Below are 17,143 nucleotides of genomic sequence, written 5' to 3'. Positions count from 1 at the left end.
GCCCTAACCTGTTACCGTGAGCACCCCACATTGTATAGACTACAGACCAATCACAGTCCTCCATTCACCAAACCAACTCACAGCCGCGTAACTCTATCATCGCGTCATCCGCAGATAAGCTTTAACAAGCAAAGATCCAATTCTTTCCTTCTTTCCCTAATTTCTAAAGCCCTAAAAAAACAGAAACCAAATTCAGTCTGATTTCTTCTCAAAATCAATAAAAAAAATGTTGAAGCACCTGACTAATACGGTTATCGGTCAACACCTGCGATCCTCCGCCGCCGTCGGCGGTGCTTCCCTGCGGCGGATGTACCACGAGAGAGTGGTGGACCACTACAACAACCCGAGGAACGTCGGATCGTTCGACAAGAACGATAGCAACGTCGGCACGGGTCTTGTTGGAGCACCGGCGTGCGGTGACGTCATGAAATTGCAGATTAGGGTTGATGAGAAGAGCGGCAAAATTGTTGATGCTTGTTTCAAGACCTTCGGCTGCGGCTCCGCCATCGCCTCCTCCTCCGTCGGTATTGTTTCTTCTATATAGAGTTTATAGCATCAATGGGTTTCAATATTTTGCCGTATTATAATTTTTTTTTTTTTTTTTTTGTGTTTCTGTCTTTCTGAATTTGAAGTTTTGGTACTTCAAAAATTGAAACCTTTTTGGAGTTTATTTTATGAGAATTGTTTTTTGTTGGATAGGGTTTGCAAGTTTTAATGAGCTCAAAGTTAGTACTTTCGAAAAGTAATGTTGACTTTTTTTTTGGTTGATTTATTACTCGTATTTAAGTTGCTGCTTCTTATGCATATGGGAAGTTTTTACGCAGAATCGGATTTTTTTTAATTTGAATTAGTTTAGTTGTGATGTTGAGGTGAAGATTTTTCGTTTTCTTTTTTTTCTTTCCCTGAATTTATATACATTAAATGTATGGCTGAATGATTCTGATCTAAATGACGATGCTCGTGGGCTTTCTCTCTGCTGGCAATAGATATATGCAGTGATTAAGGATCCTTGTTCGTCATAAAATACCTAGATAACGGCATTATGTAAGGTGCTACGTTGTTGGATGTTGTCTTGATTTATCGATTTTATGTCGTTTTAGAAAACGATGCTTCTAACTAGATTTCGCTGGTTTTGTGTTTTGTGTAAGGCTCGGATGAGTTCACTATTTGTTGTCTCTGATGCTTTCTTAAGTGTGATCATTCCATATGAGTTGGTATATTATTGAATTGTAATTGATCTTCGGAAGATGATATTGCACAGCTGCAAATCTTATCTTGATCATTTACAACTCGATACTCTCTTCGTGCATCGTGTTTAAGAGGCATTAATTCCTTTTGCACCGAGATCTCCCGAGTCGTGATTATGTTATTCTCATACTGTGCTGGCATGTTTCGTTGCCATCTTCCAGCTAACGCATTTTTTTCCTTTCCATTTTTCAGCAACTGAATGGGTGAAAGGTAAACAAATGGAGGAAGTCCTGTCTATCAAGAATACGTAAGTTAATATCGACCTGACTGAACTCGTATGGTTAAATTTTGAACTTACTGCTTTTTCTCCCAAGACTAAGAAAAAGATTAAATAAAAATATCATCGCCCTCTTCGGTATCACTCTCCCCATTTTCCCATGGAATTTATTTTTTGTTTTCTGTATTGATGTTTTCAACCTTGGCTATAACTGCATCTAAAGCAAGATCACTGTTGCAGAATATGTCAAAAGGGCTGAAGTAGAGTTTGATTGAAGCTAAAAATAACTTTTTTGTAGTTATTCCGAACAATATCTATATATTTCTGAGTGTATGCATCTATTAATGGAATTGCAGGGAAATTGCAAAACATCTATCTCTTCCACCGGTGAAACTACATTGCAGCATGCTAGCAGAGGATGCAATTAAGGCAGCTGTAAAAGATTACGAGGCAAAGCGGTTGAAATCAAACGGGCTTGAAGAGAAAGCTGCCGATGCTTGAGAATATGCTTTAGGCATGCATTTTCTAATCAATGTCGTTATATGTTTGTCCTCTATAAAAAATCTGTTAGTCTTTGTTTTAATGTGCTCTGTTTTAACGGAGAATACTGGTTAGTGCAATTGTTTTTTTCTGCTGCATCTACCAGCAGGCGCAGATTACGTCTGTATTCGTTTGTGGAATTGGTCTTTTCTTTTTGAAGATGTGAAAATGTCAATGTTTTTTTTATTTATTCCCAGACTAAGTCTGTTGCAGATTATTTGACTTTTTCTGCTTATGGTGTATAACATAAATTACTGCAGATTTTGATATTCCTTTTGACTTTATAAAAGAGTTAATTGTAAGACACCCCTTGTGTTGTTTTTTTTTTTTTAAGTATACACCCTCTAATTAATGAGTTTTATAGGGATGTGATTGCTTTTGATTTTTCAGTCACAGTGGTTTTTGCTAATAAAAATTATACGACGGAGTTTCTTTAGCGATTATGGTAAACAACGGTGCCGTATGCAGTGAACCCCTTGATAAGATCTAATAATAAAAATGAATCGAAAACGTAAAAAAGGCGCTTCTGCGCTTGGTATACTTACTGTAAACGAAATATGGGGTTTTCATTATTTCGTAAGACTGTTAATTTTCTGAATCAGATAATCAAATGTTCATAAGGTAAAACGGAAAGCAAGACTATGTAACAGTTACGAAAATCGAAAATCGAGATGTCAACTAATTAGATTTTTGTTTTTCCAATCCCAACTGATCATCAACAAAATCTTCCCAGTTGAATGAGCATAACACTTATGTCATCATTAGAGCCTTTGGAAACCGAGAGATCGACGAGCTTTCTACAGGCCGATAGCGGCTGAGGCTTATCCACATTTACACACAAACGACGCGCGATATCTACCGCTTCTTGATTACTAACCTGCAAAATCATGATCAAGAAATTAAGTTTCTTTTTTTTTTTTTCTTTTTTAGTATCGAAATTTCAAACTACCTTATCCCATAATCCATCAGAAGCAAGGAGAAGAAACTCGTGTTCGTGTTCGAGTTTAACGATTTTAGTCTCGGGTTCTGCTGTGATCCACTGCTTGAGGTGTTGATCTCCGATACCTCTCGACACAGCTAAAGATCCTAGTACTCTCCAAACTCCGTTTCGACATTCTACGAAACCACCCTACAAAATATAATGAATTTATTCAGACAAACTCAATCGATATGTTATTATATTAATTTAAAACGATTCGCTCGAAATCTTTCCATCCAAATATAACCACCAAAAAAACAAAGGCCCTATTGGGTTGAATTTGGATTTAAAGATTTAAATTATACGAGTGGATTTGAGAGACGAATTCCACATCACTTCATATAAATTGAATTTCAAATCCACCGTAATAAATCGAAACTCAGTTCAAACAGAAACCCGAATATTTTGAAAATCCTGAAAATTCAAGAATATGTTTTTCTTACCAAATTCTCGATTCTTTCCCTCTCGTCTTCCCTAGACGGGCGGTGATCGGAAGTGAGCGCCTCCGCCGCCCCACCTCTGCTCAATACAGCACGACAATCGCCGGCATTTGAAATGACTAAATTGCCCCTTGTTATCAGTGCTGTCACGCAGCACGTTCCCCCTCGAAGGTCTCTCTTGAGAAATTCGGAATCGGTGGTCAAATAACCACCCTTTACAGCCAGCTCGATTTCTCCATCGTCGTCTTCCCTTGTGTTCAATTCAACTACGATGTTCTTTTCCAAATTCTCGGCTGCAAATTCAGCAGCTTTCGCACCTCCGTGCCCATCAAAGATACCAAACAACGCCTAATATATTATAGACACAAACACGAACATCATGTTATTCATCACATTCCCCAAAATCAGCTGCAATATGCAATACATTTACAAAAAAACCAAACAAAAAAAAGTACACAATTTTACACACAAGAGTTGGTTGGTGGCAAATGTCTGTTTTTTTTCCCAAGAATTAGCATTTCAATTTTAAATTTCTAAATTTCTAAATTCTAAATATAAATTTATTAGAAAATAGGAATTGTTAAATAATAAAGAATTGAGAAATTTAGAAGTGAAAAAAAAGAAATACCTTCTTGGAATCATCTAGAAGCCCCATCGAAGCAGAGTACCGATCCTCCATCTCATTTCTCTTACCCTTCTTACAACACACTGAAAACCCATCTCCTTCCACCTCCACAACCTCCTCCTCCGCCGCCGCCGCCGCCGCTGCCGCGGCGTCCTTCTCCTCCGCAAAGAACGCCGGAATATCCAATCTCGGCGGCCTCTTCCTCTTCAAGACCGCGGAAGATTCCCCGCCGGCCAAAGTTTTGACGAGCCCACTTGATTTGGGGAGACGAAGGAGCCGAGGAGAAGAAGAGTTGGGAGAACAGATGGAAGAAGACGACGAAGATGGTGAGAAAGCTGATGTGTTTGATATTGCAACTTTGCAAGATGACATTTTTATTAACGTTAGGTTTCTGAAAGTTTTTTTTCTTTTTTTTTTTTTTTTGGTTTTTTTTGGACAGGGATTCTTTGAATTTCTCTAACGTTCGAATTTTTTTGGTGGTGGTGAAATGGTGAGTGGGGGTGGAGGGCATTTATATAAATAAATATAAAAGGGTAAATTACAACCACCCCTTAAGGTACTGTCAAATTACAAAAAAACCCCTCATGTTTGGGTAATTACAACCACCCTCAACTATAAATCTTCTTACACGTCCACCTTTGCAGTGTCAAATCTAGTGAAATTTTCTAGATTATATGGAACATTCTCAATTGTGTACCCGTTTTATCTCATTCGAGCTCCACGTTTTGAAGCAAGATGATCATGATGTGTTTTTTGGTTTGTAAATATCAGATTGTGGTGCATCTGAAACTGCATTTTTGTATAAAACGAGTACAAACAAGAGAACATTCTATGAAATGTAGATGATTATGTTGAATTTGACACCATAAAAGTGGACATATAAGAAGATTCATAGTTTATGGGTAGTTGTAATTATCTAAATATGAGGAATTTTTTTATAATTTGACAATACATCAGTTATAATTGTAATTTACCCAATATAAAAATGGGCAAGGGTTCATGGTATCATTTAGATGAAGTCAAATTCCATGCAACTTAAAATTCATGGAATCTAAAGAATTAAGTTGATGAAGTCAAAATCAATTTAAAATTTGCTTAAACTATTTTTTATTTTTACCCCAAAAAAATGCTCACATGGGATGGGAGTGGAAGTAAGAAAAGATTATTATTGTTCCCTTACGCCTCGTTTGATTGGCGATCAACAATTATTAACTAAATAATTGACTTTGTTTTGATGCTTTGTATCCCTAGTAACTTATTGAGTCGATCCGCAAATATTATGTTATTATGATTTATCTTATTTTTTGAAGTTTTTTTATTGAACATCCTCGAGTCCGATAAAATAACTGAATTTTATTACATTATTTAATCTTATTTTGAATAATTTTATCTTGGCAACCAAAGAAGGTCTTAATTTCTGGTTAAGCTGTATTTCTATCAAATTCCATTGGATAAAAATTACATAGACTATTCTCAAAAAAAGAAGAAGAAAAATACATAGACTATTCTAATATTTTTGGTGAATTTTAAAAATTTGGAAAATAAAGAAACAAATAAAAGTCAATCCACTACAGCCAATCTGGATCCATTTGACCGGCCAAAATGAACTTTGAAGGGCTAGCCGAACCAATGGACCAATCGACCGGTTCAACTACCTTTTCAAGACACTAGCTAGTGGTTCTTGATCTTGTCAATTCTTTGGCAAACTTAATAAATTTTAATTACCATTTTAGTAAATTATAATTATTTCACTAATTTTCTAACTGCCCTTATATTTTTCGAATAAAAAATTATAAAGTTAACCCTCTATAAATTAAATCTGTTAATTAAACAAAATATTAAATTATCGAACTATATACTCTATATCAATAACTATTTCAATATCACCAACCCATATACTCTCTTTTATTTTAGCAGATCCATAGATTCTGTAGCTAACCCTCTATAAATTAAATATATTAATTAAACAAAATATTAAATTATCAAACTATCCACTCTATATCAATAACTATTTCAATATCACCAACCCATAGATTCTTTTTTTCTTTTTTTCTTTTTGAGCAGATCCATAGATTATCTTCACAAAATAGAATCAAACTATCCGAATTCGGACTTTTGTAAACATTTTACAAGTTGAGAATGATTTATTTTTCTGCTAGTTGCTTAGTAATAAATACATCTCTTAAATATTATCATTATCACCAATACAGAAAAAAAATAATCTTGAATTAATCTTTGAAATATCAGAATTCAAATTTGCAATACAAACAACAAAACTTTATTTCATTTCACAACCAATTTCTCATCTAAACAGAAAAAAAAAAATCCGAGCCGAAGATATAAGGCAGTACAACAATTCAAAATTTGAAATAACATGAACAATACACTATAAGCCGAATTTGCAAAATGTACAGTCTGTCGATTAACTACGATTGTCGTCGAGCTTTCTTTTCTTCAAGGCCCGATTGCGAAAACCTAAGTCTCAAAACTTCAAGAACATCTTCAATTTTCACTCCTTTACGAGATAACAAAACCATCGAATGATAAAGCACATCCGCCATTTCCGAGGCAGTCCTAGACGTATCCTCGTTTTCCTCCAATGTTCTGCACAATTCATCGGCTTCTTCCCTACAAAAATGTTTTTAAGGAAAATCGTTACACTCTAATTTTATATCAATCTTTAAAATACGTATCGAAAGAAAAAACCCATAAACTAAAACACACACCTGATTTTCGAGCACAGGAGCTTTTCATCGAGCAACAATCGCTTGGTCCACGATGGTTTGCCTGTACTTTCTGACGATTCTTCTTTTCGTTTTGTTATAGTTGATTCTAACAAGTATAAAGTTGTCAATGCTATTTTATTTCCATCAACCTACATAAACAGTAAAACAGATATAAACATTAATCCCAATTTTAATCAATAGTAAAACAAAACCATTCGAGAAAATATTCCGTTACCTCTGAGTCATTTACATCTTCGGTAACGGAAGTAAAATAGCAAGTCTCAGCTCCCGTGTGACAAGTTGGTCCGTCGGGCTTCCCCAGATATATTATCTGTTAGATAATCGAAATTATTATTTCAAAAAGACAATTATTACAACATGAGAGAGCCCACAAGAAAATGTAATGGAAACTTACAGAATCACGATCGCAATCGATAAAGACATCACAAACATTAATAAAATTCATCGAGGTTTCTCCCTTTGTCCACAAAGTTGACCTTGACCTGCTATAGAAGGTCGCCTTTCTTGACGAAATTGTCTTCGAAAGGGCCTCTCTATTGACAAACCCTTGCATTAAAACAGCTCCCGTATCGACGTTTTGAGCTATTGCAACTGCCAAGCCTTTGTCATCCCATTTCACACTATCCAACAAGGGATCAACCTATATTAATCTAGTTAGACAAAAATTAACGATGAAAAGTAAATAAAAAAAATATATCTTCAATTATCAAGAAAGGGTTATGATTTAATATGTTGTGTTCAGATGTAGCTCGTATAATCATTGGTGTTTGATTATCAAGCAACGATGAAGACTAACTTTTCCTATACCAGAGCATTCAACGGTCTATGCTACTACAACAGCATAAGACACCTGCCTAATGTCTGATGAAAATATACTTAGACAAAAATTTAAAAGTACGAAGAATAATTTATCGTATTAAAATATTGTGTTCAGATGTAGCTCGACTAATCATTGAAGTTTGATTATCAAACAACGATGAACACTAACTTTCCTTTTTCAGACATTCAACGGTCTATGCTACGACAAAAGCATAAGACACCTGCCTAATGTCTGATGAAATAATACTTCGAAAAAGATTTCGAATAATTTTAATTAATTAAAGATATGGCGTTCAGATGTAGCTCATCTGATCATTGGAGTTTGATCAACAAACAACGATGAACGCTCGTTTCTATACCACAACATTCAACGGTCTACGCTACAAAAACAGCATAAGACACCTGCCAATGTCTGGTGAAAATCCAAGAAATCAAGAATATGAACTAGGATATGCAAACACACACACACACACACACAAACAACTCATGCAGAAACATTGAGCAACAATGAATAATGAAAGAAAGTAATTTGGGGTCCAGATGAAGCTCGGATAATCACTAAGATAAAATTATCGAGCAACGATGAACACCTACAAGGGAAAGTAAAACGACAGATGAGAAACCCATCCGTCGTATTCCTTCCCTATCTTTTATCTCCCAGGTATGTAACAGTATTTCACCATAAGAAATTGATGAACACCTGACTAACATCTGGTATATATAATAATAAACCATCTTTCGCATATGGAACCGAAACGGAAAAACCGAGGAAATCAACATTCTTGAAAATGAATCCGAGATGTAAATAAAAAGATAATGACAAGTGTTCTCAATGCAATATCTAATCTTCCAATGATTAAGATGAGATACAACATTAAACCCTAGTAAGATTAATTTACTTTGTTTAGATCTAATAGTAATAAAGAGTCCAGATTTAGATTAAATCAAAAATTACAAGCAAGTTACCTTGGCTTCTAAATGCAGGGCTTTTACTGAAGAGACCCGGGTGCAGATCTCATTCGAAGAGCTAAAAAGACGAGATTTTGAATTAATTTTTGGAATTTGAAAGCAGTTGCTATACGGAACCGCCATTGATTTCGAGCTGCCCTGAAATAGGGAAAAAAAAACGAGAAAATTGTCTGAGAAAATGCACCAAAATTCAGATTCATTAAGATAGGAAAAAAAAAGATGCAAAAACCCCAAAATATCGATCGATGAAAAACCAATAGAACAAACATAAAATGAAAGAAACGAAGCCCACCATTGTTATAGGTGGAAACAAATCCAGAAGCTAAAGCACAATAAACCAAGATTAACACCAATTAAACCCTAGAAAGAGCAAATTTTTACAGAGAAATTGATACCTTTCACCCGGGAGACAATGGGGCTTCGCCTAATTCCTTCGAAACGATGTTTAGCAAGAGAATCCGTAAAGAATTGGGGGAAGAAATGTTGATGCAGTCGGATCTCTGTTGCGCTGAGTGATGTGGGCGAGTGTGTTGGGTGTCTATTTATAGACCAAAATTAGGGCTTGCAGGCTTATTGACCTAATTTGTTGAAAAGGGTATTTCAGTAATTCCAGGTTACACTGAGCATTGAGCACACAGGCCCTAAAGAGTTGGAGATTATTTTTAATTTTGTGACTGGATGAGTGGGAAGAGGAATGTAAATGAGTTGAACCTGAGCTTAGTAGGTCGATTTGACTTTCTCAAAAAAAGGTCGATTTGACAAATTGAAATTCGAGTTCGAGCTTTCTGACGAGTCGAGTCGGAATTCATTTTTAGTTGTTTGTGCGAGCAGACTCGCAAGCTTTTTTTTTTTCACATTTTAATTTATATTTTATTTTTATTTTAAATATAATTAATATTAAATTACATGATAAATTCATACAAATAATTAAAGAATAAATTATATGTCATTTTTTATTTCGATTTTTTTTAATATAATTTATTATAATATGAATTAAAAATCAAGATGGGCTTAGGCTCGAGCCAAAAAAATAATATGCTCGAATAGCCCAAGCTCCTCAAAATGAATTTGAGCTCGAACTCGCCAAAACATCCAAGTATGGCTCGTTTACACCCCTAAGTGGAAATGTCTAACACATAATTTTCTCGATAAATCAACACATGTGTACATCTTTTTTCATATTTATGGATTCGGTCCAAGAAGTTATTATACTAACTCAAATCAAATAAAGCTCGATTATTTAATTAAATGTAGCTTATCTTCCCAATAAAATGAGATATACGTGATTTTTTTGCATAACTATTTAAGAATTAAACAATTAGTAAATAAATTTACGGGTAAATTGCACGTGACTCCCTATAAATTTTTTTTTTTTTTTTTCATTTTACTCTCTCAAAATTTGCAAACTATATATGTCCCCCTTCAAAATGGTTTTTTTTTTTTGTTGCACATTGCTATGATAGCAAAATTTCGATGAGTTATTCATTGGAATTGAGTTTTTTTTGTTACACGTTGACCATTTAATTGTTATTTTTATTGCAACTTATCTCGTTTAAACATTATTTTTCTGCAAGTTGCCCCTCTAAAATATTATTTTTGTTGCACAAAGCACACCAAAAATTGATTTTTGGGGCAATGGGCAACCAAAATAGTATTTTGAAGGAGGGTTATCCCTTTTTAAAATTCAAGGGAAAGTGCGAAGATAGGGAGTGGAGTGCATTTTGTTGATGATGGTGATGACGACGATGATGAATTTTCATATGGTCCTTTTGAACATGCTAAAATTGCGAGTGATCTTATTTAGATTTAGATATTTAGTGTCGATCGAAGACGATTTTGAAATATTTTATTTATTATTGCATTTGTTGTAAGTTTTGGATCTTTATAAACTTCAAAAATCAATGTGATTTTACCCTTTTGCAAGCTGCAGCCGAAGTTTCGGAATCGTCAGGTTTGAAACTGTGTACAAAAAATTGTCACCTTCGAGGATCATCTAGTTTCTACCGATTGAATAGATCGGCTAACGATGATCTTGATGATACCTTGATCAAAATGTTGATTGGAAAGTCGTGCACGACGGCGGTATAGGACAACATTATCGATCAACATCACTAATTTATGGTGTGTTTCGTCTCGGTGCAACCGAACGAAGGATGGAAAAATACAAAAAAACAAGACTACAAATAAAAGTAAGAGCAATAATTTATGGTGTTTAAGCGCGAGGAATAAGAAGAAACACCGAAAATAAGATTACAATGACAAATCAAAACGCGTGTTAGAATATTTGGAATAGCATTATGATTAATTTGATTTGTGTTTTGTTCTTTCATAGAGGTACTCTATTTATAATAAATGATATAAATCTAGTTACAATCCAATTAGAACTTCCAATCTAAATATAACTCTATCATAATAAACTTAATTATGCTAACAATATATATGTCTGGGATAGTGGCAAATAAACTAAATAAGTATCATGTTTATCGTAAATCTACACATAATCACACAAATACATATATTGTATATGTGCTTAGTGGTAATTATTTAATCAAATTTACCGGTCAAATCCATTCAATATAAATAAACAAGTGCAACATGTAACTTCCCTTGCCTATCCTATGAAGTAAGTAATATACACAAAAAACTCAGCTCAATTATATGTCAGCTAATTATAAAATTGATTTTCAAAAACCAAATGGTGATTTTCTAGAGTTTCTGCTTCCTCCTTCACCGTACTGCTCATTCCACTCTCGCAGCTCGATCATGCTCTCTGCGCTGTACGAAACCGAGGGTCCCACCTGCGATTCGTTATGTAGATTGATGACTTAATCCGAAAGGAACATTGTTATATATTTTATCTTTATAAAGATTTTTTTATTACGGATTAGAATGATTTATTTACCGTATTTTTGGAACGAATAAAATCGTCCAAGTTGAGCGCTCTTAGCGACTGAGCTCCATCAACTTTGTTACCCTGTCAGTAGATTAATTATAGGATTAGATTTAATCTAAGAAATATATATATATATATATATATATATATATATATATATATATATATATATATATATATATATATATGATAGTATTGTTGTTACCTTGCTTTCTTCTTGAAGTAGTTCTTGGACAGGTCTATATGCAGCAGCAACACAAAGGTTCTGAAAAAGACGAAAAAAAATCGTCGAGAAAAATTTAGAACGCGATTAGTAATAACACTATCTAGTATAGATAGTAATACTACGAAGCGCAAAATAAATTAATTAATATTACCTTTAGATCGCTTCCAGAATAACTATCGGTGGCCTCCGCAAGTTGTTCGAACGAAAAACCAGAATCCAGATTCTCTTTACCCAAAAGTACTTTTAGTATTTTCAAACGATTTTCGACATCCGGTAGGTCGACGTAAATCCTAGAAATATTTATGTCACGCATTTATATTTTGTTACATTTCCACATAATAAAGATTTAAAAAAAAAAAAAAAAAATTTAGTGTACCTTCTAGGCATGCGACGAATGACGGCATCGTCTAGGTCAAACGGGCGATTTGTGGCACCAATTACAAGTATTCTCTGGCTGTCTTTAGACTTCAATCCATCCCATGATGACATAAACTCGTTCTTGAGCCTTCGAGTAGGATCACTCTCGTATCCTCTCCCACGATCACCGAGTAAACTATCAACCTGCATTAAATTATATCGAAATTTTGAGATAAAATCACCAATGCATGCTCTCAAGCTTAGGTTACGAGTTCATAGCATATTTGAATTCGAGGTGTTTATATTTATTCGATTCAAGAAAAAAGCTTATGAGCCCTTGAATCAATTTAGGAGAGAAGAATCAGTGGATTTCCCGAGATTGTATATATAATCCATTAATTTATTTTTGCAGACACGGAAATTTGCGGTTAACAGTATATATGTAATGAATTCAAAGAATAGTATAATTTTATGTCGCATTGTGACCAACTTGCAAGCTCATTTCGTGCGCGGAATTTTCCCGCTAAAAAAAATGCTCTCGATCGATCACTTAGCAATCAAAAAGTAACCTAGTATAGTATGCAATAAATTACCTCATCCACAAAAATAACTGCAGGAGCTATCTTGCAAGCCAAGGTGAAGAGCGCCCTTGCATATTTTTCACTATCCCCATGCCACTGCACGAAAAAAAAACGTAACAACCAAATTTATTACGAGAATCGAACGAGTAGTAAGCTTCAAGAATACTTTACAAGTATAATTAAAACTCGAAAATATTTTTCTCTCCGAAATATTCTAAAATTAAAGCCCGTTTATTTCACCTACCATGGACGTAAGTGACGCACAAGTAACATTGATGAAATTAGCTCCCGCTTCGGTTGCAAGAGCCTTTGCAATTAGGGTTTTTCCAGTTCCCGGCGGCCCGAAAAGTAGCAATCCTTTGCATGGCTGTCACAATATAATCAAATATTTTTTTTAAAGTCGATTTTATTTTTATTTTTTTTCCTTGTTTGTGAGAGAAAACATGTATATATATATATGTGTGTGTGTGTGTGTGTGTGTGTGTGTGTGTGTGTGTGTGTATAAAAGTTGCATGTGTAACTCACACGCAGAAGATTTCCACGGGAGAAAAGCTCGGGCCTTTTCATGGGGAGAATAACGAGTTCGTTCAACACGTTCTTCACGTGTTCGAGCGCACCGACATCGTCGAACTTTACGCCGATTTCTTCTGGACGAATTACCGATGAAACAATATCTATTTCAAACCTATTTGTTGATAGATTCTGCATGCATGCATCCAAAATTTGTATGTAAATAAACCGAGTTTGTGTTCACATTAATTAATTATACTAAGAATAAGTAAATGTCAGCACCTCAAAACTCTTCTTTTTTGAAGGCTCCAGCTTCGACTCTTCTTCCTCCTCCTTTAACCTCGAAACCGCTATTTTAAAGCTACACGTGACATATCCATCGAAAAATATTAATTTTCTTTGTTTCTATATATATATATATATATATATATATATATATATATATATGCATGTAAAAAAAATGGAGATAGGTAATTTACCTGTCATGAGGGACATGAAATTGTTCCCCGTCGAGAGGAGGACTGAGGCACGACGAGAGGTGGTGATTTGTGGCCCAACCAACGACCTTCTCCGCTTCTATAATCCAAATACAAAATCGAATTACATTCATAATTCGTATTTCAGAAAAAAAAAACAGAAAAAAAAAAGATATCTCTTCAATTTTATAGTGAAAATACTAAGACTTAGTTGATTCTTACTCCGTTTTGTCAGTAACACGTCGTCGATTTTTACATGATCCAAGTCCGTGCATAATAAGCCGTGATCCTTGAGAATCTGAAAGATGACAAAAAATATACTTAGCATAAATGTTTTGAAATTAAATATATATATATATATATATAATACCTTATGCATTTCGTTAGAGTTGCTTCTAGATATCAATGTTTTCCTATCTGCTTCAATCTGTTCGAAGAATTTCTTCATCATATCCTTGTCCTGCAATCGTTAAGAAAAATTTGTTAAAATTAAATCACCTTGTTCTATATGATGAATCTATTTTATGGGGGCCATGGCCCCCCTCACTTTACTACATTGTTGTCCAAAACATAAATTTCTAAAAATACTACTCACCTTTGGGGGCTTTATATCCACAACATTAGTGAATAGTTTGTTCGCGCCGTCGGATCTGTGTTGTTTCGTCGCTTTTAATTCACCAAAAAGTTTCTTCAAAGAAGCAGGCTGAAAAAAAAAATATTAAAACAAAAAAGCATGGTATTATTGCAATTTGCATGTATGCATGCATGCAAACTAGGGTTTAATGACGATACTACATACATATTTCTTCGTTTTTTTCCATCCCCGTTCCCACTTGTCTCGACCGCAAATCAAAACCACGCGCCCCGTTAATTGGCCGAACATTTTCTTAGTGTTTTTGACAAACTCTCTGCGGGATTTTCTCGAAGCCGAACTAGGCAACCATCGGAAAGAGTCCGGAAAATAGAGAATGATCGGCTGCCGGGACTTGATAACCTCACACAGCGTTTCCATCGCAATGTGACAGTCATGCATTTTAGCATCACAGTCGTGTTTAACGTGCTCCACTGCAATGTTTTTTTTTTTTGTGGTAATTATATGATCAGAACATAATTTTCATCTGGTCGAAGAAATTTTCAGATATCGAATACGAGGTATTAAATAAGTAAATATATAATATATAATATATATGTACCATCAAGCCAACAAAGTGATGGTAATTGTGTATCGGTTTCTTTCGTAATTGCCAGGTCACTCAAGGAGAAGATAACACCGACTTTGTCACCGTTTACTTCTCGCACCTCCCCTCGTTGTCCGGTCGATAAAATCCTTTGCAAATTAAAATGTTATTAGTCCAAAAGGTTATAAAAAAACAAAGGGATATATAAATTTGGTAACAAAACTAAGATGAACAAAAACCTTTTAGTCTCGTTAGTGGAAGTGGTCGTCGGTCCGATGTACTTCACTCTATCGCCTTACGACAACAAAAAAAAAAATAATGATGCATTTTTAGTAATGTTAGGAGAGAAATCTACAAAATTGCAGCAAATAAATGATTTATTTCTTTCTTTAACATTTGGTAGCATATATATATATATATATATATATAAGTATAAATGTCTTACCTTCCATCAGCAGACAATTAGTTTTCTCAGGCTTCGATTTCGAGGATGTTGTTGTTGTTGACGACGAGCTTTCAGATGGTCCTCTAGAACAACACTGCCAAAATCGCGAGTGATTTTATTTAGATTCAAATATATATATTTTATAACTTATTAATTAGTGTCGATCGAAGACGATTTTAAATACAGTTTAATTTTAAAGTTGCATTTGTTACAAGCCTTGGAACTTAATTAAACTTCAATTTTTTTTTTGAATTTGTATACCTTCTTGCAAGTTCCAGCTGAATTTTTGGAATCGCCTTCGTCGTTACTATCTTCATCGTCGCTACTTTCGTCGTCCATGCTACTATAATATTCTAAATCACTTTCATCTTCGTCTTCATTTTCGTCTTCAGAAACTGACTCGATATCTTCGTTCGATCCATCTTCACTTAGGCTCTGAAAATTCATCTAATAGTTAGTTAATTAGCACAACCGAATTTATTATTATTTTTCTTTACGAATTTTTTTTGAAGAAGAGGCGGAAAAAAACCCGAAGCCTACTTACGTATGGGGGTAAAAAACTGCTATCAAGAACCAACATCGAAACTTGCAACTCTCGTGCGAGTGCTCCCACCAATCTATTCCGGTATAGCACCGTACCTTCAAAAAAACAACAATAAATAAATAAATAAAAACACAATCCATTTTTCTTAACCACAAACAAGAAAACGGATACACCAAAAATTATTTGAAAAAAAAAATAAAATAGAGAAAAAATTGACCTGGAATACTTTGGAGCATAATTCTCCCACTCGAAGAAGCCAAACGACCACTGTAGTCTCTCTTAAGATCCTTTTTCAAGCGCGGGATTAGACATTCCGATAGAAGGCTTTTAGTACGTTCGCTGCAAGAATTAACGAAATCTTGAGTAACCACAAAAAAAGTAACTAGTAACCACAAAAATCTTGAGTCACCACAAGGGGGTCATAGCCCCCAATGCTTCCAAAACATTTAGTTATTTTACGAGTACTAGTACAATAATATCGAGTAGTACGTTTGGGTTTCAGTACTAATTATTAGTAACATGCAGTGGCGGAGCCAGAGTGGAGACCATACCCCCCACCAAAACATAGTATTTGTTATTTTTCGAGTAGTAAAGTATTACAAAGCCCAATGTAAAACACGTACTTGATGTCATAAGGAAAATTGTCCCACGAGTCGGTTATTTCCTCCCACGGGACGACCCTTTTCAAGAACTCATCTCTATATCTTTCAACTCGTGTTAAAACCGGAGCCTCGTCCTTCTTCGTCGCGCGCTCCACACAAGGATTTTGAGTTTCAATATTAATTTCCGTTCGATTTTGTGAATTATCCAAACTACTCCGAATTATTTGCTTTTCGGAGATGCTGGCCACATTATCTTCCCCTACATTCTTTTCGTCGACCCCGGAGCTGTAGAATCTTGCCATGCAATGGTTTCGCGTAAAATCCCACCTCCCAGTATGTGGTCTTGTGCACTTGCTATCAGACAACATAGTGTTCGACAAATACGTCTTAATCGAACTAATCGAACTAACTGGATTATACGTACGATCGGCCACTGCTCTTGGTGCAGGACTTGAACTGAAGAAATATCTGCAGGTTGATTTCAACCTCATGATGCCGTTTCTTGTTTTCATTATTTACACTCCCAACTTATTTTACCTGAAAAAAAAATATATATATATAGACCTGTAGAAACAACGATTTTGCCGTAAATATACAGTAGAACCTCGGTAATTTAATACTTGATAAATTAATAACCTCGATTAAATAATAGTTTATATCAGTTCCGAGTGAAAACATATTAAATTATTAACCCGATAATTTAATAATTCACTAAATTAATAGAATTTTCCGAGCTCCGGCTGCATT

At 34.8% G+C, this 17,143-nt stretch overlaps 4 protein-coding genes across 4 annotated transcripts; 1 reads left to right on the top strand and 3 right to left on the bottom strand.

The window, feature by feature from the left end:
• The first annotated feature begins 67 nt into the window (after nt 1–67).
• Nucleotides 68–2,195, top strand: LOC105950482 (iron-sulfur cluster assembly protein 1). The gene is made up of 3 exons (XM_012973844.2): nt 68–524; nt 1,441–1,495; nt 1,822–2,195. Exons 1-3 carry the CDS (start codon nt 227–229, stop codon nt 1,964–1,966), a joined length of 498 nt encoding a protein of 165 aa, XP_012829298.2. The 5' UTR covers nt 68–226; the 3' UTR covers nt 1,967–2,195.
• Nucleotides 2,196–2,543: 348 nt separating this feature from the next.
• Nucleotides 2,544–4,533, bottom strand: LOC105950480 (putative protein phosphatase 2C 25). Its single transcript, XM_012973843.2, has 4 exons — nt 4,053–4,533; nt 3,428–3,772; nt 2,955–3,134; nt 2,544–2,882 (listed from the first exon to the last, which is right to left on the bottom strand). Exons 1-4 carry the CDS (start codon nt 4,419–4,421, stop codon nt 2,721–2,723), a joined length of 1,056 nt encoding a protein of 351 aa, XP_012829297.2. The 5' UTR covers nt 4,422–4,533; the 3' UTR covers nt 2,544–2,720.
• A 1,771-nt stretch (nt 4,534–6,304) lies between these two features.
• AT-IE (histidine biosynthesis bifunctional protein (HISIE)) lies at nt 6,305–9,092 on the bottom strand. Its single transcript, XM_088817047.1, has 6 exons — nt 8,980–9,092; nt 8,582–8,722; nt 7,191–7,436; nt 7,011–7,106; nt 6,776–6,924; nt 6,305–6,677 (listed from the first exon to the last, which is right to left on the bottom strand). The coding sequence occupies exons 2-6, from the start codon at nt 8,705–8,707 to the stop codon at nt 6,476–6,478; spliced, it is 819 nt and encodes a 272-aa protein (XP_088673173.1). The 5' UTR covers nt 8,708–8,722; nt 8,980–9,092; the 3' UTR covers nt 6,305–6,475.
• Nucleotides 9,093–11,268: 2,176 nt separating this feature from the next.
• LOC148771289 (uncharacterized) lies at nt 11,269–16,887 on the bottom strand. Its single transcript, XM_088817577.1, has 21 exons — nt 16,418–16,887; nt 16,012–16,133; nt 15,795–15,889; nt 15,512–15,685; nt 15,251–15,344; nt 15,045–15,099; nt 14,821–14,954; nt 14,415–14,692; nt 14,223–14,330; nt 13,998–14,087; nt 13,850–13,925; nt 13,631–13,727; nt 13,434–13,512; nt 13,167–13,343; nt 12,886–13,008; nt 12,654–12,737; nt 12,080–12,264; nt 11,855–11,993; nt 11,683–11,742; nt 11,487–11,558; nt 11,269–11,382 (listed from the first exon to the last, which is right to left on the bottom strand). The coding sequence occupies exons 1-21, from the start codon at nt 16,885–16,887 to the stop codon at nt 11,269–11,271; spliced, it is 2,826 nt and encodes a 941-aa protein (XP_088673703.1).
• Between the last annotated feature and the right edge of the window lie 256 nt (nt 16,888–17,143).

Source organism: Erythranthe guttata, chromosome 4 (genome assembly GCF_056151865.1).
Source record: "Erythranthe guttata isolate IM_541 chromosome 4, IM_541, whole genome shotgun sequence".
In the NCBI taxonomy this organism is placed as follows: Eukaryota; Viridiplantae; Streptophyta; class Magnoliopsida; order Lamiales; family Phrymaceae; genus Erythranthe; species Erythranthe guttata.
The sequence above is the reverse complement of the archived record's forward strand: the minus strand, read 5'-3'. Positions and strand labels throughout refer to the sequence as shown.

What these genes read in the sequence shown, in the direction of transcription:
- LOC105950480 (XM_012973843.2), bottom strand. Translation starts at nt 4,421, where the DNA reads ATGTCATCTTGCAAAGTTGCAATATCAAACACATCAGCTTTCTCACCA. An exon ending in TTCTAGATGATTCCAAGAAG is followed by an intron (nt 3,773 to 4,052) that starts GTATTTCTTTTT and finishes ATAATATATTAG; the next exon opens with GCGTTGTTTGGTATCTTTGA. An exon ending in GGGAAAGAATCGAGAATTTG is followed by an intron (nt 3,135 to 3,427) that starts GTAAGAAAAACA and finishes TATATTTTGTAG; the next exon opens with GGTGGTTTCGTAGAATGTCG.
- LOC148771289 (XM_088817577.1), bottom strand. Translation starts at nt 16,887, where the DNA reads ATGAGGTTGAAATCAACCTGCAGATATTTCTTCAGTTCAAGTCCTGCA. An exon ending in TTTCATGTCCCTCATGACAG is followed by an intron (nt 13,513 to 13,630) that starts GTAAATTACCTA and finishes TGTCACGTGTAG; the next exon opens with CTTTAAAATAGCGGTTTCGA. An exon ending in CCCGTGGAAATCTTCTGCGT is followed by an intron (nt 13,009 to 13,166) that starts GTGAGTTACACA and finishes ATATTGTGACAG; the next exon opens with CCATGCAAAGGATTGCTACT.
- LOC105950482 (XM_012973844.2), top strand. Translation starts at nt 227, where the DNA reads ATGTTGAAGCACCTGACTAATACGGTTATCGGTCAACACCTGCGATCC. An exon ending in CATCGCCTCCTCCTCCGTCG is followed by an intron (nt 525 to 1,440) that starts GTATTGTTTCTT and finishes TCCATTTTTCAG; the next exon opens with CAACTGAATGGGTGAAAGGT. An exon ending in GTCCTGTCTATCAAGAATAC is followed by an intron (nt 1,496 to 1,821) that starts GTAAGTTAATAT and finishes ATGGAATTGCAG; the next exon opens with GGAAATTGCAAAACATCTAT.
- AT-IE (XM_088817047.1), bottom strand. Translation starts at nt 8,707, where the DNA reads ATGGCGGTTCCGTATAGCAACTGCTTTCAAATTCCAAAAATTAATTCA. An exon ending in TCGATTGCGATCGTGATTCT is followed by an intron (nt 7,107 to 7,190) that starts GTAAGTTTCCAT and finishes ATTATCTAACAG; the next exon opens with ATAATATATCTGGGGAAGCC. An exon ending in AAGATGTAAATGACTCAGAG is followed by an intron (nt 6,925 to 7,010) that starts GTAACGGAATAT and finishes CTGTTTATGTAG; the next exon opens with GTTGATGGAAATAAAATAGC.